General features: G+C 41.0%; 1 protein-coding gene and 1 long non-coding RNA gene across 2 annotated transcripts; both read left to right on the forward strand.

Moving 5' to 3' along the window:
• Positions 1-4,249: 4,249 nt before the first annotated feature.
• LOC113942806 lies at positions 4,250-5,512 on the forward strand. The gene is made up of 3 exons (XR_003526060.1): positions 4,250-4,375; positions 4,659-4,765; positions 4,903-5,512. It is a non-coding gene; the product is annotated as an uncharacterized LOC113942806 (long non-coding RNA).
• A 1,230-nt stretch (positions 5,513-6,742) lies between these two features.
• On the forward strand, positions 6,743-13,034 carry FAM89A (family with sequence similarity 89 member A). The gene is made up of 2 exons (XM_027634192.1): positions 6,743-7,081; positions 11,037-13,034. Exons 1-2 carry the CDS (start codon positions 6,827-6,829, stop codon positions 11,193-11,195), a joined length of 414 nt encoding a protein of 137 aa, XP_027489993.1. The 5' UTR covers positions 6,743-6,826; the 3' UTR covers positions 11,196-13,034.
• Positions 13,035-23,879: the final 10,845 nt, after the last annotated feature.

Raw genomic sequence — 23,879 nt, forward strand, 5'->3', positions numbered from 1 at the left:
CACACAAGCATTGGCCTGGTCTTAATTTGGCTACTGGATGCTGCGCTTTCAGACATTGCTGTAGCCTCATCCATCCTGTGCAACCCCAACTGCTGGAAGGAAGAGGCCCTACCGAAATCTGCTCATCACTCTCCCTTTATGAGAGCCTGCAGAGGAGCACAGGCTGTTTGCACTAGCAGGTAGAACTCCAGAACAGGCGGAGGGCACTATGGGTCAATGGCATTTGGCCCACCTGAACTGAAGTGTATGAACTAGGGTTTTTTACGGCCTCAGTTCTGAATTTGATTATTCAGCAACTCAGTTCAGGCACAACTATGTCTACTTGCATTGTGGGAGAGGAAGGGTTATTTTACAAGAACACAGGTACATCTGAATATAAAATTGTGCCCCATCTGCAAGCATTATAGCCATTCACAGCTGAAGACAAGTGTTTATCTCCTGAGCAGTGTAATCTACATCTACTTTATGTTACCTAACAGGCTTCCGTATTCAGTCTGGAAAAGAATCTCCTATGTACATTTTCTAAGGGAGAACACAGAAGAAAGAAACAAGAAATATGACCTGTTTGTTAACATCAGTTGATCATAATAGCACATAGAAACTTCCATGTTTGCTTACAAATCACCATTTTGGAGAGAAATAAATAATTCTCTTTTGAAAATGACCAATGACTACTCCTCATGCAAAAAAGTCTTCAAGGCAGATATCAAATTGCTAGAGAATCTGCAATATGCTGCATTCGGCATGCACAAATCCTTCCTACTTCTGCACACCCGCAGCCATCCCTGTTCAGCAGCTTGCTTTCTGCTCTGCAGTTTTGCCTGCAGATTTAGAACTCCAATCATTTTTACCTCAGATGACCTTGGCCCAGCTTAGACAGCATCCTCCAGATTTGACCCCAATGTAGATCTCACTAAAGGAAAGGGTCTGCTCAGTGTCACTGGGATAATAAGACAAATACCCTTAAAGCCTGTAGCTCTGATCCCCTGGCGATCTGCTTTCAGTAATCAGATTCTGGAAAGCTGTTATTGTAAGTCAAGTCGGCACTGTTAAGAGTATAAGAAGTGCAGTGTTGTGAGGCTAACAAACTGAACTCACTGCAGAGCAGTGGTAATAAATGCCCCCTCGAGCCATCTTTTTGAAGAGGCAAAGGCTTATCAGAACCATATTGAACTCATAGGAAAGGGAGGAAAAATATCAAAAGGCACTTTGAAGTTCTTTTTTTATTTTGTTTTTTTTGGCACAGTAAAAAGAGATGAAGGAAAGATGTTCAGAGCCATTAAAGCTGTGGGCATGATGTTAGTTTATTACACAGTTATCTCACAAAACTCTGCTGGGTTCTTTCATGGCTATGAATTTTCACATAATACTGAAATTATTAATTCCTACAGCCTACCATTGTTTCTCATTTCATTTTGAGGCATTTGCTTTTACCAACTGATGAAAAATACTAAAATGGCTTGCTTTCTTAATTACAACAGCAACCCTGAAGACAAGGACACATTATAGGGATATGAATTTGGTGTGGTCTAAATGACAACTCCTTTTTCTGGATTTCACATAAGGGAAGAATCTATGAGGCTGGAGAGGTAGGAAAAAGACTGACACCATGACATCTAATTTAATAAAGTGAGAGAACAGAATAAGGAGATTTTAAAACCAGTGTTGCAGTGAGTGATGTACATCACTGAGTGATGCACTGTGGAGAAGATTTATAATTTGATCTAAGGTCAAACAGACATGAACAAGCCATATTTTGGCATCATCAGGAAAATAAAGGGTTGGTTACCTTAACTGGAGGTCCCATCAACTTTACTTGCAAATTAAGTACTTATTTCTTCTAAGCACGATCCCTCCTATAATTTTTTATATGAAAGTACAGACTTTGAGTCTTTCTTTCTCCTTCACAACACAAACCAGCAGCACTTGGAACTGATGGCAGTGTAAAAAAATACAGTGAGAGAGAGAGAAGAATTAGATCACTCATCATTACAGACATGGAACTGCCTATTTGCCACATGCACATGCTCTTCACTTTTCCATACTACTTCTCACTGCTTTAATTGCTGGTCACAAATTAGTTCAAAAATCCATACCATGCTCACTGAAAAATAGGAGAGAGGAATCAGAGTTCTTCTTTGAGCAGCTGCCACTTGCAAAAAAACCCCAACAAAACCAAACAAAACAAAAAACCCCCAAACAAATAAACAAAAAAACCCCTACATGTGCATTATCACTGGCTGGAAGATGCCATCAGTAATGAAACTGTTACTCACACACACTAACAGATCTCTATAGACCAGTCCCTCTGTGTAACCTCTGATTCCTTCTGAATCTATTGCCCTTGTTTTGCCCAGTCCTAATCACCTAATCACTTTTCTGTCATGCCTAACCCCCATGTTCTACACACATTCTTTCTCTGCTGTTGTCAAAATTTGTTTCAGTTTTTTTCTGTTTCTTCATGAAAAAGGAAGAATTTGCAGTCTGTCTTCACTGCAGAGGGCTAAAGGACAGCATTAGACATGGCAGAGAAGCTGAGGAAGGCAGCACCAAGAGTGCTGAAGACTAAAATAAGTTTATGTATACAATATTACAAATTATTGTGTAGGCTTAAGTTTAATTGTAACTTGCTTAGAGCTTAGCATGAGTGGGCCCTGCTCAAAAATCAGCATAGGTGAGCTCTAAATGAACTGCCTTTGTTAACATGAATGGCTAAGCAGGGAAGTAAATAGAGAAAGACTGGATATCTTCAGATAAGGGCTGAGACCCTGGAGGGCCCCAAGATAAGAAAAATGATTGGCCTGCCCACATGAGCATGAAGAAAGAATCCAGTGAAGTGTTAGAGGACCCCAGACCATAAATCGTGACTGGACCAAGAGGTGTGTGAAAGGCGCATGAAGAGCAGGTGCACCGACTGAAGGGGTATAAAGTTCCCGGGATTACTTTGTCCAGGGTCCCTCTCCAGAGGCATACAGCTCAAGCATGTGTGTGTGGCAGCTGCAGTGAGAAAAGGCAGGGACAGGAACTATGGCATCAGAGACCACAGGTAGGGGACATTGCTTTGGAATAGGGTCCATGCCAGGACAAGGACAAGGGCTACAACAACAGGCTGGGAGAGCAAGTGGGTTTATAACCACAGGAATACATTTCATCAGGAACTTTAAACTCAAGCCTGGATCCCCAGATCTCCATATTTCTGTGTTTCTAGCAGTTCATTCCAAAGCCTGCAAAGGCTGAGGTGTCTTTCTTGGGTATCTATGAGGTAGCAGACATTAAAATGGTAAGAGGCCACTACTGCTCCTGTTTACTCAGGTATCTTAAATAGGAGGATCCTCGCTCTAGATCTAAGGATACCACTTTGCTAGGGACCTAGCTGGAAGGTCGTGTGATATGTGTTAGAATATATTGGAGTTTCACCTTTTAGGCATTGATATGGAAATATAGCTGGGAAAAAAAGTGTCAAAATTAGGACTCAGCCATTTTTATTTAAAACTGATGAAAAATGATGCCTAAGAATTGAATGATCTTCAGCTGAAAACCTGATTCCTGTTTGGATATGCCACTATATGGCATTGTATGTCAGATTCCAATTGAAGCCAGTATCTTCTAAATTCTCTTTAGCCAAAGGGTTGAGTTTCACATCAGACTCGATGATCGTTGTGGGTCCCTTCCAACTCAGGCTATTTTATGATTCTATGAATCCCAGAGAGCCACAGAACAGCGTGATCTTTGTTCCTCCACATCAGTGATAAAAACCATAGACCTCACGAGAAACAGAGAATGTTCAGGCACTTTGACTAGAGGAGCAAATGGAAGAGTAAAGCACGTGTCAGTAATTATTAATTTCTCTTACTTATGCTCAGTTTGTGATATCTGGATCCTGATCTGTCCTTGACAAGCAATCCTGACTGTAAGTTAACCCAACAGAGACATCTTGCAAACACAAAAAGGACATTGATAGATGAGCTCTGGTGCATCCTGTTTAGCAAGTCTTATGATATCCCTGATGCACAGCTGATAATATTGCTGCAATATGTGGAGTCTTACTTTAAATCTCTAATGAAGGTAGCTTTAAGCAAAGGTGCTGGTCTGTGCAGGGTAGCATGAAGCAGAGGCACACATCCTTCTGTCGGTTCTGTCAAGTGGAAAATCACCCTTAGGAATGAACCAGGCACTTAAAATTAGTCGATTTTTTTTAACATGACCTACCTTTAGCTTTCTGTTGTCCTTGCCCCACTGTGGGTAACAATATCACCTCCTATCATAATGTTGTCATAAATAAGAATTCCATTAACGTTTGTAGATAAGTCAGTTATGAGAGGGGAAAGCATCAGAGAAAAGGCTGTAGGGAATAGTCTTAATGTATCAGTTCAAGGTACACTATAATGCATACAGATCACCACATTTGGAAAAAGATACATAGGTATTGTGTAACCTCGTAATGAACGAGGAAAGGAAAGACATCACATATGAACACGTAAATTAAAAATATGACATAATGCATTTCTGTCCGGAAATGGTATGGAACACTGCTCTTCTGCCACTTCCTAATTCTTTATGACCTAACTACATGTATTTTTAACGTAGGGTTTTTTTAGGTAACGTCCTTAGCAAAGATCAGTTGAGACAAGTAACACATTTCTGTGATGCAATTCTAGGAACCAACAAAGACCAAGAGGTTTATGCATCTCGCAAACCTTACTCCATAACCAAGGGACATAACTGCAAGAGACTCCAGCTTCCATTATCACCATGTTATAACTAGGTCAGACTAAATAAAGCAGTAGATTCAGATTTTAAAGAGTAGTTACAAATTTAATATGAATGAAGGCTAGATAATGTAGCCAAGTGAGAGAAGGGTCACTGAAAACTCACAAAGTAATTTTTTTTTTTATTTTTCAGATTACAAAGTTGAGTAGTAAGCCAGCATAAAGATTCCTGCAATAGTAAAGATATGGCAACAAGGTGCCTAAAGGACCCAAATGTGAAGAAAATGCACTCAGAATTTCATGAGATCAGGCAAACTGAAAAAAAAAAGATGGTCTAGATAAAATAAGAGTACTCACAAGCTTTTCCAAATAGCTGACATCTGGGAAAAAAAAAAGGGGGGAGGGGGGGTTTGGAAGGAGAACAAATAAATGTATTTGCTAATAAGCAGGAACATAATACAGTGCCTACTTCCTTAGCAAACCGAATCAGTATTTTTGTAGTCAGGCACCCTTGGCCTGGAAGGATGAGGGGTTTGTTGACACTTTTAATCTACAATAGGGATGGTTTAAAATGCCTTTAGTTTCAAAAAAGCTATCAGTACAATTTTGTTTTTCACAATTAACCTGGGCAGAAGTGGCATCATGACTAACAGGAGGAAAAAAATCTTCTTCAATCCAGTGTACAAAGCTCTAAAAAACATATCAGGTTGTCCAAAAAATCAATCCCTAAAGTGGTGTGTAAACATGAACAAAAATTGACAAAAGCTTCCTCCAGAGTAAGCACTTCGAAAACAATTGTCACAGAGTCTGATGACATTTAAACCATGAAAAAACCATGCAAGTCCAGGAACAAAACTGAAAATATGTAGAGGCTTAACTCAAAATCACTAAATCTGGTTATTTCTTGAAGAGAAAACCCCACAAACAAAGCAGGGCTGTGGCAATAGGAATGCACCTTTAAAGAATCAGGTTTTGCAATGGCAGCACATTCCCAGAACTCCAATTTTATACCCTGCTTCGGTTTGGATTTTGAATAATCCAAAACTGCCCTGATTTTTTCAAGAGACTCCAGAGATACAAATATGTCAAGGAAAAAGTGTGGAAACATAAGAGGCACAAAAGCAGAGTTGTCATATTGAGGATTGTATTGCTGTGGTACCAGAGCTGTGGCTGCAATGGCAGTTTTGGGCACAGCTGCTCACTCAACCCCGCTCTCTTTCCCCCCTACCCCAGTGGAATGGCTATGAGAATCAAAAGTAGAATTGGCAGGTTGAGATAAAAACAGTTTAATAATTGAAAACAAAGTACAAATAAAAAAGGTGAATATCCCTTTGGCCAGTTCACGTCATCTGTCCTGGCTATGCTCCCTCTCAGCTTCTTTGGAGTACCTTGCCAGTGGCAGAGCATCTCACACACACACACACACACACACACACACAGACACAAAATTCTTAACTTAGGATAAACGCGACCTAGCAAAAACCAAAACATCGATCTGTTATCAACATTACTATCATTCTGAATGAAAAACACAGCACTGTACCAGCTACTGAGAAGCAATTAACTCCATCGCAGCCCAAAACAGGATAAAAAGAAACACCTTGATGGAAGGGGAGAGCACTATCGCGTTACATCAGGCAACTGATGTAACACCGTCACCACGAGAAGAAATAGCTACCCTCCGCCTGCAGCAGTTAATCTGCTTTCATGCTAGCTTTCACTGCGTTCCATCCCTCCCCCAGCCCCTAGGCCGAGCCCGGAGGCTCAGCCCCGCTCCCGCAGGGCCCTTCTGCCTCCCATGACCCGGGGGCAGACGGTGCCGCGGGGGTGTTTCTGCGGGTCACAGGCTGAGGATTCGCCCGAAGGGACTCGCCTCGGCCCAGACAAAGCCACCGTGCTGCGACTGCCGAGCCCGAGCCCAAAGCCAGACCCCGAGCCCACCAGGCACCTGCTGCCCAGCTCCCCCGTCGCCCCCACCCTGCTCCGTCCCTCCCTCCCTGCGCCGGCCCCGCTCAGCTCCCCCGCCCCCGCCCGGCCCGGAGGCGGGGCGGGCTCCGGGCGGTGCCTCCCGCGGCGGGGCGGGGGCTGCTCTTTCCGTCGGTGGCCGCCGCCGCAGCATGAGCGGTCCGGGGCTGCTGGGGCCCGGCGGCGGCGCGGGGCTGCCGCCGCTGCCCAAGAGCCTGAGCGGGCTGCTCAACTCCTCGTCCTCGGGCGGCGGCGGCGGGCAGGGCGGGCGCTGGCGGGACCTGGAGCGGCTCTACGCGCAGAAGTCCCGCATCCAGGACGAGCTGAGCGGCGGCGGCCGGGGCTCGCCGCGCCCGCCCAAGCCTCCCAACCTGGACGCGGCGCTGGCCCTGCTCCGCAAGGAGATGGTGAGCGGGGCGGGTCTCGGCGGGGCGGCGGCGGCGGCGGACGTGGCGAGAGGCGCCGGGGGGCGCCGGCACCTCCCCGGGCCGGAAGGGCGCCCCGGCCCCGGTGGGCGCGGGCGGCCCGGGGCCGGGGGCGGTGGGGCCGCCCCGGCTGCAGATGGAGAGCCGCTTACCGCGCTCGGCGGCACTCCACCGGGAACCGGCATCCACCGGGATCTGGCATCCACGCTACAAGGCTGTCGTTAAAACAAAAACAGCCCAAGTGTCGGCACTGATTCGATCGGCCCGAGTGGCTGCGATTAGGCGTAGTTTTCTTCAGGACTCTGTTTTGATCCTGCAGCGCGGCGTTATTAGCAGCGAAATTCTTCCAGGCGACCTGGCACACCTTTTGATTAAACACTGATTGGGTGTTGGTGCTTTGTTGGTGCAAGCTGCAGCTGTAATGACTAATAATAGCCTCAGCTTTGCGTGCTGAGGATTCTGAAGAAACAATACAGGAAAGACAAGGAGCTGCTGGAGAGGTTCTAGTGGAGGGCCACAAAGGGTCTGGACCATCTCTTTTATGACACGAGACTGTGGGAGCTGGGCCTGTTTAGTCTAGAGCAGAGAAGACTGAGAGGGGATCTCATTAATGCATATATAAATATCTCAAAGGAGGTTGTTGAGAGGATGGTCCCAGGCTCTTCTCGATGATGCCCAGTGACAGGATGAGGAGCAATGTCTATAAACTAAAACACAAGAAGTTCTACCTTAGCATGAGGAAGAACTTCTTTACACTGAGAGTGGCAGAGCACTGGAACAGGCTGCCCAGGGAGGTCATGGAGTCTCCCTGTCTGGAGACATTCAAAACCCACCTGGACACACTGCTGTATCTCTTGCTGTAGGTGACCCTGCCTTGGCAGGGGCTTGGGCTAGGCGATCTCTAGAGGCCCCTTCCAACCCTAACAATTCTGTGATTCTGTGAAGCACATAAAATATGATATTGCCAAAAATCTGCATGGTTCAAGACTGTTTTTCTCAGGCTAAAAAGGTGTTTGAAAACAAGAAGTTCTGCTGGAAGTCCCTTCTGTGAATTTAGAAGGACAGTGTAGTGTGCTGAGATCTTAGTCTGCCACCAGTGTTTCAACAAGTAGTTTAAACACAGAGATAATTCTTAGAACTGTGTATTAGAATTGCCAGTTTGCGTTGAAGCTCAGGAAGGACGGGTTAGTATCGACTGCTGGGGCTTTCTTCTGCAATGCTGTGGGGGGAAATGAGGACATATGGTCTTAGTCGTCTTAAGCCTTTCCAAAAAAGCAAAGATAACTCATTATAAAACTCTAATCTATTTTTTTCCTAAGGGGAAATCAAATGAGATACTTCTCGAAGTCATTTGACAATTAGACTTCCCCTTTAAATGTCCTCTTTAATACTCTGTTATCCTTGATGATAATTTGATAAACTACTTCTGATGAAAAAAATACTTCTGAACACATCAAAGACTTTCAAGACTTTTTATGGCCTGTACAAATTAGAAAGACTCTTGACTACTAATAGGTTGCCTTTCATCAAGAAGGTAATAGCACTTTATTACTGATATTGAACACACTTTCTTACAGCAGTCAAAGACAGAATTTCTGTTGAGTCATTTACTTTAAATTTTCCATAGTGAGCAAGGAAGAAATGCATAGCAGCATCTTTCCAGCATGATCAAGCAAGTAACTGTGTATATAAGTTTTTAAAGCTGAGAAAGTGATGGACTTGAATGCTTTGGAGAAGGAGGGAGGAAAGGAGCGGTCACTTCAGGACTGTGACTCAGGAATGCAAATTGGCTGGTGTTAAAAACTTTGGGCTAGTGCTGTAATTTTGTCAGGCTTTTGCTACCTCAGGGATCATACTTGAAAGCTGTGAAGAGCTAGAGTTTGCATTTTTCTCAGTAGACTTCTTGTTTCATTGACACTAGTGCAGCAACAGAAAAATAAGATATTAAACATAACCATTTGGTGTTAAGGCCTGTTATGTTAATTCTGCTGAGCTATTTCTGCCTTGAAGTTTGCGCTTGGCAGTCAGTAGAACTGAACTTAACAGAAAGTGCAGAAGTCCTTTATGGGGTTGAAACAGGAATGCTGCTGGTGGAAATGCTCCCACTTTTCCTGGGAAACAAAGGTTGTCTGTGTCCAGGTTGAGTTTTTTGACTCAACTCACTCTTAATTGCTCCTTGAACAGTTTTTCATTGCAGTTTTGTCCATCAAACATTTAGCTCTGAGGCACATCTCTCTGGTGGGTCTCATGTTCACATGTTATAGTGTTAAGTCCAGTTTTCCCAAATCTTCGTTTGCGAAGCCTAGCCATGATGATGATGAAGTCCAGTTTCACAGCATCCTTTCTTACGTGAGGTGAGCAGTTTGTTTAGGTTACAAAGGCAAATGGAGATGGGTAAGAAAAGTAGTGTAGATCTGAGGTGGTGGAAAGGCTTATCTTTAACATCCTGGCAGCTAGCACAGTGTTCCATGTCTTGTCCTAAAGTCCTCGTGGTTAGTCTGTGCTTTATGTTTTGGCTTCATGACCTCACCAAGTAATTTGTGCTGTCCCTGAAAGATGCCGTATCCTCCTTTTCTGAGTTGGAGTGGCATTGTGGTGTATGGGAATTTTTTTTTCCTTCTCCCACCTTCATAAAAAGGAGCTGTTAGGATAGTTCAGCAATGTCAATGGAAGATCTTCATACTAGCTTCTTGTGGTTTTCTTGTGTGCTGAGTGTATCTGTCCTTAGAATTTAGACATGCAAGGAGAGATTTTTGCGGTAAGAGTTCTCATTCTGGGTAAAACAGAGTCTCATGTTCAGGCTGCAGTAAAGGCTACTAACATTATTTCTTTCTTTTTCGTCTTGGCATGGGTTGTGGCAAAAACCTCTGATAAAACTGAGGCTTACTGGGAAGAGCCTGTCAGCTTAACACTTACTTGAAAAATTAGGCAGAAATGGCTGTTTCTTGAAAATGTTAAATTGGGTAGTGGCTTTAATTTACTGCAAGACAAAACCTAGATTTAATTTGATCTGACTTGTATAGGTGACAATATCAAGTGAACTCTCCATTTTGTTGCCAGAGAGGGAGACTACATTGAGTTAAATGACTGACTTTGTTTCCCTTTCCAGTGCAACATACTGGTTTTGTAGCTGACATAAAGATGCAGGCTACAAGGTAACCTTTTTTTAATGGTGCTCCAAATGTTTAGTTAGCTGTGGAGTTAATAACGTGAGAAGTTTGAGGACCAAAATATTAGGTGCTTAAATATAAATCAAGCCTATGCTTCAGTGACACGTGCAAAATACTCTGAAGATTTGCAGTCTACAGTATATGTCCTTGTCTCAGTTCTGCTTTAGTTTTGCTGCTTTTAAGTAGTGTGCTGTATTCCACTAGACAGAGCTGGTCTTGTCAAGATGCCTATGTATGTCAATAGAGAAAAGAAAATTAGAGTAGAAATACTTAGCCAGGAAGTGGAAAACCAGTTAGCGTCCTATTTAAAACTTTTACTCCTGGCCGTTTCAAACAAAAACAGAGTGCCTGTGATATGTGAGAGAGAGAGATGGTGTCAAAGACACGCAGCGTTTCTGGAAAAATACCTCTCTTGCATAATGACAAATATAGACTTCATTCATTTATCTGTAATTCTGCTGATGGGAGTGAATTGCTTATTGGAAGTTAAGCACGGTGTTGTGATACAGAAACATTTTGAAGAACGCTTTGCATATGTTCTGCACTATTGCATCCCATTGTTCCTTGTTCTTTTGTCCAGTTTATCCCATGTAAATGGGGTGTCTGTCACCTTAGAAAATGAATTTTGCTTCCATATTTCATAACTGTTCAAGGTGGAAAGAAGCTTGAACTCTTGTTTAGCAACAAAAGATATATAACATTATACTGCAAGTAAAAAACCAATTATAATAATAATTGTTTATTTGTTTGAATTCTTCCCCCTTCAGGTTGGCCTTCGGCAACTGGATATGTCATTGCTGTGTCAGCTGTACTCCCTGTATGAATCAATTCAAGAATACAAAGGTGCCTGCCAAGCTGACTCTAATGCGGACTGCTCATATGCCCTGGAAAATGGATTTTTCGATGAAGAGGAGGAATACTTCTAGAAGCAGAAAGATTGACCTCCAGGCTGACTGAACTGAGGTTCTTTTGTCCTTCTTTCCCTGTAACACACCTCAGCAAGAACAACTGGAATCTGGATCCCTCTTCCTGAGGAGAAACACCCATCTATCCTGAGTTGTGTTAAATTCACTTATTTTAACAGGCTGTCAGTACAAGTTACTCATGCAAATACCACTTGAGGAAAGTGCTGTACTCTTAACTTTTGAAGAGTCCTCAGACATGCTTGACAAGAGTTTTCAATTTAATTTGCAAGGTGGGTGTTTTCAACTTACAAGCATTGGTAGCTTATAACTGGAATTTTAGTTGTAGAAGACAACAGTGACTTCCTGAGTTGTAATAACTTAGTAAGGGGGCAGGGAAGCCTCTGCTGTGGTGTAAATAACTATAGGTGGTGGGTTTTTTTTTTTGGGGGGGGGGGTCAGTGATATTGATAAATGCATTTTGAACAGGCATCTGGATGCACGCACATCCTCAGCACTACTAAGCTAGTTCTGCTCTTACCGGCTGCATCCAGTTTTGTACTGGGTGGATTGTTTACACAGTTTAAATTTTTTTTTCTCCTTAGGCTAATTTATTCTTAGCTTACAAGCTGTACATGTGATAGTGAATGTTATCAGCAGGGGTTTTTTTCTGTTGATCTAATTCACTTTCTTGGTACTGCCACTTGGCGTTAACTTTTATACTATTCTCTGGATATCTTGCATCTGCATAGCTCTTTGACCTGCTAAACACTGTTCTGAAATGGTTTGCTTAGCTTTTACTGTACTGCATAGTAAAAGCACAGATTCAAACATAGTCTGTCTGCCACTATGTGGCTTGGAATAACATGAACTCTTGTGCAAGTGTTCTCGATCATATGAAGATTAAGGAAACCTCTCATATGACACAATGGGACAAATTGCAATATTTTATACTGGGTGAACTTTGTTTCTGTAAGGTAGACAACAGCTCTTTTTAAAAATGCAAAATAAGTATTTTGAGCACATTGCATATGTTAAAACTTTTTATACTAACTTGTTCTTTGAAGTATAACTTATTTTTGTTTTCAGAACTTACTAAAGCACTTAGTGAAGTTGTTATTATTTCATAGTGTGTACATGTAATGCTTAATCAGCTGAGAGTTGCCAACTATGTGTCTTCACCCTTCTCTATTTTAAGTAAAATCAACTCCCAACGCGATTTTCGTTTCTTAACTTTAATTCTAAAGATTGCTGTAGAGCACAGTGCCTGAATCCTGACACAAGCTAATAACTAAGGGCTTCAATCTCAAAGAGTTTTTGCATGGTTCATGTCTGGTATGCGTACATTTTACAGGAAGAGTTGGAGATCACATTCTGGGGTACCTCCTCTCAGTTTTTAGCAGAGGCTAGGATGTTGCAGTGATAAAAGCCAAGAGACTTCTAGGGTGCTTTTCCTCTAAAACTGGCTTATTGTAGTGGAATTCAAAGGCCACAAGAGTGAAGACTGTGCTGTAATTGTGTATGTGTACAAGTTCTTAATCTAGTCTGTGGTGATGGTTGGATTTTTTTTTAATGTTAATTCTGGTCTAATTACTTCACTCACACAAAACTAAACTGAATGATAGGGAAAACACAGATAATCCAAATAGCTACATCTGTACTTAAAAAAGTTGTGTGCCTATGTGTGTATACATGTATATGTACACACACATACACAACTTTATGCTTTGACTAAAGAATGTATCAGCTTTTAATATAATTTGCTGTGCTTTTGGTATTTACATGAGGCTTTTTCTAGTTTGTTGAAGTACTGCTGTTTTCTTGCTCTTTCTCCAAAAATAAAAAGCATGATGTTTAGCATAACTTTTTAATGTTGTGTGTATTTTAATTTGCCTTTTCAGTGAATCCAAACCCTACCCCCTTTCCCAACCCTCCCATAAGAAAACTAGGACTAGTCATCACCCCTGGACCAAAGCAAGCAATTTTTAAGTTACAGTGGAAAAGGTTCTACCTACCTATATTTGGAATGGAATTTCCTACTGCTCTATCTTAATTGGATTTTACTTGTTTCTGAATTCAACAGAGAAAATTCTATCTCTACTACTAGAATTAATGATTCTGTATTACAGATCTTTAGACAGTGCCACTCATTAATAGACTCACTGGTGAGAATAGACTTCAGCAAAATTCTCAGTACTTTCTCTTACATAAAGTTAAAAAGCAAAAGGATTTATCATGCTTGGGATTTGGGCAACATGGAATGTTTAGCTGGTATTCCCTGTACCAAGGGAAGCATAAAAGTCTTAAGGCATCACTCCACAACTTCTGGACTGGAAAACAGCATAGATTACTAGGACTTACAAAGTTTTCAGCACCTTGTCCCTTTTAATAACACCATCTTGCATGGGAGAGAAGTTGCAGTCTATATTCCTAAGGCAAATTCAAATGCCATGAAGGCTGGCTAGCCAGATGAAGGTTTTAAAAAGAAGAAATTTGTTATTAAGTCTATAAGCAGTTGTTCCAGAGGCAGATTTCCATGCCTGGTGTTGCAGTTTTGAGTTGTATCTTCTTACCACATTATAATAGCACAAAGCAGGGAAATTGCTCTGAAAGAGGTACGCGGTGGGAAAGTACAGCTTAAATACTGAGTAATTGTTACATGTTTCAAGTTACGAGCTTCAAGTCAGAGTTTGGCTTTGTGTGTGATGGAACAAAGCTGTGTTACTACAAAAGCTTGCAACCCTTGGTCCAAACCACATACCAACGCACCTTTCCCTTTTTTACTCCATAACCCCACTTTGTCTTACACGTAACTTTTTAAGCTACCTTTTAAGGATATAATGAAAGAAACTCTTGTTCCCTACCCAGTGAACACTGCAGAACTCTTCCACTCCCACACAGCACAACCAGTAATGAGCAGGCCCAGGAAAAGACAATTTTACAAGGAAACAAGGGCAGTCAGCCTCCTCCTGCGCAGAGATGGAAAACAATTATTGAGTACAGCAGTTCAAAAGGCAATCTGCCATGGGTAACTCTTCACTGGCCTTTCTCCAAAGGGCCTACAGATGTGGTAAAGCAGTTAGAAACAATTGCTAGGTCTCCATTAGCTGTATTTGAGGTTGGGTTTTTGTTTGTTTGTTTGTTTTTAACAGCATACCACCCTCATTCTGTTGCTATGACAACAGCAGAGTCATGCTGCCATAATTACATTACAATCTAGTCTCCTGGAAGTAGTCTACAAAAAGAGAAGAGTCTGGAAGAAGTGCTCCACTCTGGAGAAAGTAGGTGCCAAAAAACATGGATGGCTGATACCATGGCAGACATAACCGGTGAGCATTTAGGTTCAGCTCCAGGTGAATTCACTGTCAGTCCTATTGATTTTCGTGGGGATGGACTTCCAAGCAGGGATCTTTTCCCAAAATCAGAACTGCTGTTTTGTCTTGTTTGTTTCCATGACCGTGAAAGAGCTGCATGGTATCTCTGCTATGATACAAGAGAGACTCAAATACACACTAAAAATCTACTACCAAAAGGTACTGCTTTAGTGCAGTGAAACATAGGAGGCGATCATTAGAATAACTTGTAACAGTTGTAATAGTGTTGCTTCAAAGAAAGAGTTTTCCAATAAAGGCAGGGCTAAATTGCACTCTGAGTAGTTTGGATGCTTGCTGAAGTTGAGTTTTTAATACAATATTTAATGTATTTGTGTGAAATTGGAAGACTAGGAGAATGATGCAAAAATTATTATAGTATTTGTGATTAATTTAGTTTCTAATCATAGGTAACTACATCATTTTACATGACCTTTAAAATAAGTTGCTTTTTAAAACTGTGTTTACAGTTTCTTGTAAATAAGACATTTTGCAAAATTTTAAATGCAAAAAAGAGAGTAGCAAAGCCCCCAGCATCTTTATGAAAAAGTTGATCCACTTAGTATCTATTGACAAACCTAAGGTTTTGTGTCATGTTTAGCCTACGTCCTAAGGAAACAATGCTTATGCAGCAACTCTGTCCAGGCATTTTCTGTCAGTCTGTTTGCTATAGACTAGATCTGATAGGACAGAAGTTGGAGAGTTGCTCTGTTTTTACAAACCTTGTAAAAATTTGGAGCTGGAGAAGGAGAGAGACTCACTGCTCCTTCCATGGACAGGATGACAGCACTATTGGTTTCTATTTGGCCACCCAGCTTCCAGAAAGCAAAGGCTGTGTGGTCAGGCAGCTGCTGACAGCATTGCAGTAGCCAGGGCACATGCTGTATCTTCCTCAGTGCTGGGTGTCAGCGGGCAGTGTGGGAAGGAGGTGAGTCTTCAGCACATCTTTTGGCCCTTGAGGATGAAAACTTGGGATACCGCAAGGGGCCCCAGGAAGATCCCTGATGTTGCCTTCAGGACTAAATAGGATGCTGGAAGGGGAGTGTTATGGGAAGGGATATCACAGTTTCTGGAGGCTGGAGTTTGGCACAGTCTGATAGGAGATACTGAGATCCTGGGACACGAATTAAGATCCCATGTTTCATTAGTTCTGCTGCTGACAGCTTGGGAGAGTTTTCATGTCCTTTTTCAACCTGTTTTATGCTGCTTGTCATGTATTTTTAACGTGACAGTCATTTGTTGCAGGTACATGCTTTTGCTTAACTGGAAAGAATGTGTTTTATTTGCTGTGCTGCCTAGCTAAAGCCATTCATTTTGATTGAGGAATGAGATTGCTCTGAGGGCAAAGGGAACTAATTCTCCCACTGTGGTGTTCAGCTGATTGCTGGAGAGGAATATGAAATGGGAGGATTAATCAGGTACATGCCAAAGGGAACTCTTATCAACAGGCCTTTTCTCCAGTGTCAGTTCTGTGTCCTTCAGCCACTTAGAAAGAATTTGCTCTTGTTTTTGTGATGCCTGCCTGTAGAAGATACATTACCACAGCATTTGAGGTTCATGTTCCTTTTCATATACCAACTTCACTTTCTCAGAAAACTCCTCAGAAGTACATTTTTCCATCCATTGTTATCTTTGGTTTATTTGAAGTTGCTATATTTAGCTCTAGACAACACTGTGTGACCTAAGGAAATAACTTGTTTGTTCTCTTAGCAAAGTAGTTAAAATGTTTTTCTTATTTGAAAAGTCATCTTCAATTGATTCAAAAATTTCCTGGGAATTTCAAAGCTCCCTGTTGCGCTAGATCTTCCTAACTGCCTGTTCTATGATCCTGGTGACTCCAACTCTGCAGGTAGCTTTACAAACACCAGGCTTGTGCTGTGGCTCAAAGGACTTGGGGGACCTATGCAGATGTGGTCTGTGCAGAGAGACAAGCTCTCCTGAGCTGAGAAGGTCTGGAAGAGCAGAGGTAGCCCCACAGAATCCAGATATGCTCCAGGGCATATTAATGTGGATTGAACCATAGGTGAAGCTGGATGTGTGCTGGACTGGCTCATGCAGCTTGTGGGGCAATTGTGCCTTGTAAGGAATGAAAAGGATTAGCAGGGGGTTCTCACTCAGATGACCAGTAGTGAGTTTGGCTATTTGGTTTTAAATGACAGAGGAGCTTTGGAGGGGATGAATATTCACTGCAGAAGTCTCTTTCCTTTAGTTTTTTGGCCACCTTTCTTTCATCCTTTCTATTTGGGAAACTTAATTAGATGAATGTGGAAACAACCAACTCTGAGTAATGAAGACCACATCTGATTTCAGAGGAATGTGCTTTTAGCAGGAGAATTTACATTTTTCAGATAAGGTTGGTATGCAATCTAAAAAGACAAAGCCATTTGCTATTGAAATACACAGACTTGTGACTATTTCATCTCTTCTTTGAACTGTTGCCACAGGTTTTAAATGCATTTGTGCTAAGACATTATTAAGATAATGTCATTAAGAGAATGTAGTCTTTCAGAATTCCTCAATTTAATACAGGAGGAGAAATCATATGCAAATCATGGATTATTAGAATGTAGTGACCAAAGCAGACTGTTTGGAATTGTTAGCACATAGTGAGTTCAGTCCTGTGTCAAACCACTGCCTTAAATTCATGTTAGCAGTTCAATCTTCCTTGCAGTGCTAACTATTCTCTTTCAGAAATCACAAGCATTTCTTCCACGAGTCCCTGTGATTATCTGACTAGACACATGAGTAAGAGTTCGTGAGCGCCTTTTGGCTCAGGATACCAGGCACTGTCTCAAACAATAAAGTAGCCTGTCTGAGCCCTACCAGCTCTTGCTTAAACTCTTCTGACTTGTCAAACAGCAGAACCATTTTAAGTCATTCACAAGAGGGCAATGTAATAAGGTTGTTACTTCAGTTATAAAAGCACCTGGATGCCAAGGACATTAAATTTTATTGTTTTTTTTCTCTCAACTCAACCCTTTACAGTATCTTTGGTTTAACTGAATCTGGATTTTAATGAAGAGCTGTAGCACTAATTATTTGTGTTGAAAACCCTCATGGATATTGGAAAGTTCAAGCATGCAGAGGTGAGCTAACAGGGAGTGATGCAAAATTTTGAACAGGTGAAGTACAAGCTTAAACAGGACCACATTTTAACCCGTTCCATTACTACTAAACAACATCAAAGGCTGTTTGTATCATAGAACAAAATTACTTTTTTATATGCTATGTTACACAAAAGGTAAATGAATGAAATATTAAAATAATTTGGTATAGAGGAAGGACATTTTATCAGAATCAGCTGAAAGAAAAGTGATACATCAAATTAGAGTGAAAATTAATTTCTCTTAGTACTAGAACATCAAAGCCCTGTTACCATTTGTTTCTTTTATCCTATATGAACACAGTATGTCTATATTCTCTCCAACGGTCTTGATATTCCTTTTTCTTCTGTTAGTATTATACAAAGCATACACAGCCTTGGATTGTATATTTGAATTACCCTCGCTCTTTCTGACTGATACTTAGTCAGAAATGCTCAGCTTGGAGAAGCATTTCCTTAAATACCTTGCATCATAAAATATAAGCTGTAGAGAGAACAGGATATATAGCACCTATTCACTGTATAGTTTATTCCTCTATTTGTGTGCATTTTTAGAAGAGGAAAGATAGTTATGAACAGAGTTCTAGTGTATTTTGGAGACCATCATTGCACAGTTGCTTGCAGGATTAAATCTTAAGGATAAATGAGAGAAGTATAAATTTGCAGTAATCTCTGTGGGGAAGAAGGAATTCTGTTTTATGCATTTCTTTTATCCTATCTCATGTCCTTTTTTTATAGGATTTGCTTGAGGTCTAAGTTCTCATATGTAAATAGCTTCGTCTTGTCTCCATTGCTTTATGTGGGTACACAATAGGACTTTTTTCCACTTATCACTAGCCAGTCATTCAAAAAGTCCTTTCTGTTTCTGTTGCAAATGTAGGTCTGTTCTAGGCTTTCAATGTCCCTTCTTCTCATCGAGAATAAATACTCTTTTCTGTGCTTTCAAATGCGGGTGTGTATGGACAGAACGCATCAATCAGTCTTAGAGAAACCAAGCTTATCTCGCTATTACTACAGATATTAATTTGTGTAAGCATCTGCTTAAAACTATCCTGACTATGAAAATTTACAATTTCTTTTGCAAATTAGGAGTTTGTACAGATGAGTTAATTTTCCAGCAACAGATATCTCAATTCACCATGCCCATTCTCTCATTCTCTGTATTAAAGGCTTTCATTTGTAGGCAGTAATCATATTTTTGTTTCAGCTTCATGGTGTGTAAACCAGTGAGTATGTCCTTACAAGAAGCCTGCAGTAGATCTGAAGAGGTACAGGCTGCCTTATTTAAAACTCTTAAATGCTTTGTGGTCTTGCAGCCAAGGAATTTGTCTGATGGATTTTCATTTTGCTGGCTTAGCAAGGCTGTTGCAGGAGTTAGCAGGGAATTGGAAGCATGCAACTTGGAGGATAAAAGTAGAGGACACTTTCTAAAGATCAGGTCACCATCTTCTCAATGGATTCCTCAAGTAAAATACTTGAGGAATTTTTTCACAAAATCATCTTGCTTGGATAAATAGTCATAGTTGAAAAATAACTGGGCATCAAACTGCCACTGCATGTAGTAAGAGCTGACAGGTCTCCTAATTTAGGAAAGGCAGCTTAAGTTTGGTCTCTCAGAGCCAGGATCTCTGCCTGCCAGAGAGAACATCTGTCAGGAGTGCCTATCCATCCCAGCGGCTGGCGGAAGGACCAGATGACCTCTGAGTTCACTTCTAGCCCTGTCTGATTAATGTGAAAACAAAACTGTTCCCAAGGGAGTGGCAGAGGCAGCTGCCAGCTCAGGACAAAGAGCTGAGCCTTCAGCAGCAGCTGCTGCAAGGAGTTTAGAGGAGACAGCACTTTCCAACATAATGGCATGAAATGACAGATGGCACCTTCCACCCTGCCATTATGGTGAGGAAGGATCTGCGTGAGAGAGCTTCCTGTTTTGCCATCTATTGGGACATGTTGTAGAGGATTAAAAACACCTCTCTGAACTTTCTATCAAAGTGCTTGTGCAGCTGAATTAGATTAGAATCACCATGATGGCATTTTGTTAAATGAAAGTAGCTGAGTAACAATGAGGGAAGAGAGCTGTGCTCTCTACATGTTTCTGATGCTGTTTTATCAGAGGCGGGTATGACTCTTTTATTTAAGCTGATACAATCTGTCCTGTTGCGCAGTAATCAAGCTATTGTGGGGAGAAGGTGCCTTTCTCCCAGGTGGCCTTTTCTTTCAGTGTAGGACCTTTAAACAGGCAGAAGCTGTGCTATTTCATAGATAGATAAGAGAGAAAATGCACAGGCTGTAAGAACAGGATTGACCTTCCCTCTCCTTTCATCTACACACACACATTATTTAGATAAATTGCACAATTCATTTGACCAGGAAAGTTTTTTAGGGAAAAATCCACTTAAAATGAAAGAAGTGTAAAAATACATTTGAAAAGATGTGTTTTAATACAAACTAACTGTCGTCATGTGGTTGTGTAAAGAAATGAATACCTGCCATTGTGTTCATCTACACCAAAGTTAATTCGCTTCTCTAGAGAAAAGGTTTTGAATAATCTGTCCACCATTCCTGAAAAAATTCTTCAGGAACCATCAGTATTTTATTTTCACTTTGCTCTCTCCCAGGACAAAATGAGTAAGAGATGGATTGTGCTTTCCTTACTGTGCAACCCATCAGCCATTTTCACACTACTAAATAGAGAAATATTCTTTTAGGGAAAGAGAGATTCCTGTTGTTGGAAAGATTTATTAGGAGTAGGGTCAATGTAATACATTCCCTAGCCTGCAAAATCCAAGCCTTTTTTTTCTGGTGCTGGTATGTGGCACATTATTATCAGTGGATGCTCTCAATGGAAAATGTTTTCTTCCTAGTTATTAGTAGATTTCTGTTGGCTTTTGATTTCTGGTGATCAAAAGAACCCTGTAGTCCTACTGAGAGAAAGAGATGCTATCTCTGCTGTAGCCAAGACATGATATATATGTGGCTTTGAAAGTTAGAACCAAAGCTTTATACTGGAAGTGAAAGACCAAAGAAAGGATCAAAGTTTAGGAGTGATGCATGTATGACAGCATCAGATGGGCTGCAGCATGCCTGGCAGGGAATCACTATAAAGGTAACACCCACAGATGCTTACAGAGTGAATTAGCAGTTCTGAGGAAAGAGTGCAAGGTGAGTAGAAGTGCTTCTGTGTTGCTGAGGTTTTGTTTTCTTGTTTAAGTTTGTGCAATATTATTGAATTTATTTACTTTAAAGGTACCAATGGTTTGTAATTTTAATTTTATGCGAGATCTACCAGTGCTTTCTACCTCAACCACTTAGACTGTCAAATAAGGCATCTTAATGTTTCTTTCAGATAGCTGAAAGTAAGATCAGTTAATGTGCCAGCTCCCTCTCCTCCAAGTTTTTTAACTGATTTCAGATTTATTTTGGCACACAGCAGCTGCAGTAACTTGAAATTCATGATAAGATATTAACAGTTTGCTGTATATACTCCTAAAAGTCTTCAGATGTGTATGTTATAGAACTGTGTGCCAGCAAGGGTCAGAATTAAAGCTTCCCTTAGTATAACAAAGATTTAAACATGTCACCTTTAATATTCACACTCTCTGGCTCCTGGCATGTCTGTTTCATATCTGACATTCGTGATGTTGACCTGCAGCTGAAAGGACTTAAAGCTTTTCATCTTTCTAAGCAGACATGAACAAATTAATCCGCCCCCAAATCCTGTGATGGTGGACATACAATCATTTTATGGAGCCACGTACATGACTTGCTCAAGGTCGCCTGCCGTTGTTGGACTTAAAGCCAGGATTAGGATTCAGGTCTTAATTCAGGTCCCCAGTCCTCTGCTCAGATAGCTATGGCACGCATTTCTGTGCAGCTTATGGACAATACTTCTTTTGCCTAAAAATGTCCTCAGAATTACAGTTAGAGGTTGTAAGAAATCGAGGAGGTCATCTGGATTTATTGCAACAGCAGCCAGCACAGGTACAAACTCTGTGCATTCATACTCTTATGCTACAATGTAAGGGAATTTAGATCACATTTTTGCCCAGGGGGAAAAACCCAAACAAACCCAAATAATATCTATTTTCTTTATGAATAGCAATTAAAATATCATTGGCAATCTTTCCTAGCTGCTTTGCAGACCTGCCATTTGTCTATGCTCAAAAAAGCTTTACAAAGGTAGGACAGCAGATCACGTTCAGGAAAAAGATTTTACAAACCTCCTAATGTTCAGGTCTTCCTTCTAGCCACCTCAGTAATACAGTAAGCATTATTGGAAAGACTAAGAAGGTCCAAACAGCTTTATAAGAGGCAGGAGAGAAAATGGGAATCTTGTTATATACAGCTTTCTGCAAATTGTAAATGCAGAAACCTGTGTTTCAAATTAATTCAGCAACAAAAATCCTATTGATTTTTAGCAGTGGAGGAATGCATTCATTCTGTGTTTTGCCACGTGAATTTTCTCAGAGCTCAGCAAGGCTACTCAGAATAATCCCAGCTTCCGGGACTGTTTAGGTCTTACAGAGATGTTGTCCTGAAAAAATTTGCATTTTATAGCTTTCATGGTTCATGTATTGAATTGACTTTGATACTGAGTCACCAAAACAAATATTTTGTGACCTGTTTTTCATCACTAATTTCATTCTGACATTTCTCTAAACTGAAAATGGATGTTCATTTTTAAATTTGTGATTTTACGAAACAAAAATTAATCAAAGAGTGCCTGTATGTTCCTTCCACTTTTGAAAGCAATAGTGCTTTACTTTTCAACTCCAGATGGCACTGCAGTGCTTAACACCACCTCGCTGGGGAGGGCTGCTGGAATGCAAAAGCAGGCAAGCCCCTGAAAAACAAGGGCTTGCTTGTTTTATGAGAAATCAGTTAAGAGTTTTTCCATGCAGATGTCCTATTTTGCTTTCAGTTCAGTGAAGACTGGGCTAACAAATGGCAGCTTATATGCCTGAGATAGGATTTGTGGAAGAAAGGACTTGCTTGTCTGTACTTGCAGGAGGTCACAAGGGTAGTAGCCCTTGCCTGCACCAGCAAAGCCTAATGCAGCCCACGCTACTGCCAAATGAAGGGAGAAGCTCTGCTGTTGCACAGCGCTTTGTATTCATGGTGACTAATCCTATCGCTGTATAACTGGTAATTCTGCTTTATAAAAATGTATTTTCGAGGCTGGACTGCAAACCATTGAAGGAATGAGGTTACTAATATCTTTTTTAGGGAAAGCCATAGACTTTACTGCTTGGAAGACATCCTTTGCCATGTCATGTCATCACCTAGACTATTACAAAAATGTCTACAATAAATAATATCCTTCCTTCATGTTCATCCATTGTAAACCGGGGAATAGAATGTTCAGATATTTGCTTAATGATACACTCACACACGTCTATACTGCATCTTTTCTTACATATTTTTCTACAGATTTTATCCCCCTAGTTTTATAGCCATTTTAATTTCATAGAAGTCTGCCAGACTCCTGCCTTCTCTTTTAATGCTTCCCAGCTTTCACTGTAATTCTCAGTTTTGCAAAGAATAATTTCTAAATGCTTGTCACACGACCTATGGACCCAGATGAAGTTCCCAGCTCCCACTGTGCAATCAGTAAATCATTGCTCAACCCAAGTCTCAGTAACATCACTGGTTCTTCTGTGCATTACATATAACAGAGTTCTGGAATTTGCTCCATAGGCTATGATATCCTGTTCGATTCCAAGCAAAACTCAAAGAATTTACATGGGTTCATTTGCAGTATGTTGTATTTTTAACTGTAAGTAAATCCTTTCCCATTAGTTAATGAAGCAACTGAAGACATATAGAAAAGGGCAGGCAATTTGTCATACATCTTCCAGCATGGATGACTGTTTCATTACAAAAAGTTTATGGAAAAGAGATGAGCTCGTAAGACAAAAGCAAATAAAAGCGAGAGATATGACTGTTTTAAACAGGCAGGACCTTAAAATAGTCTTGGTTCTCTCTGAAGGACCATATGGAACACTTTTCCAAAAGCACAAAAAGTGCACACACACCTGCCCCCACACACAGAGGGTGTCCTTAAGCTCCCCCTAGAGTTATGAAATATTAGTGTATTTGCCATGTTAGTTCTGGTAAATGAGTAGCTCTAACACCAAACAATCCCCAATGTCCTACATTACTAATGATGCCTCTGAAGACTGAGAACCTGTACGACACCTGCTTTTTTTCCATAGCTCTGTAGCTCTTAATTGTCTT

The sequence above is a fragment of the Corapipo altera genome, unplaced genomic scaffold (assembly GCF_003945725.1).
Source record: "Corapipo altera isolate COAL_440 unplaced genomic scaffold, ASM394572v1 2b, whole genome shotgun sequence".
NCBI lineage: Eukaryota > Metazoa > Chordata > Aves > Passeriformes > Pipridae > Corapipo > Corapipo altera.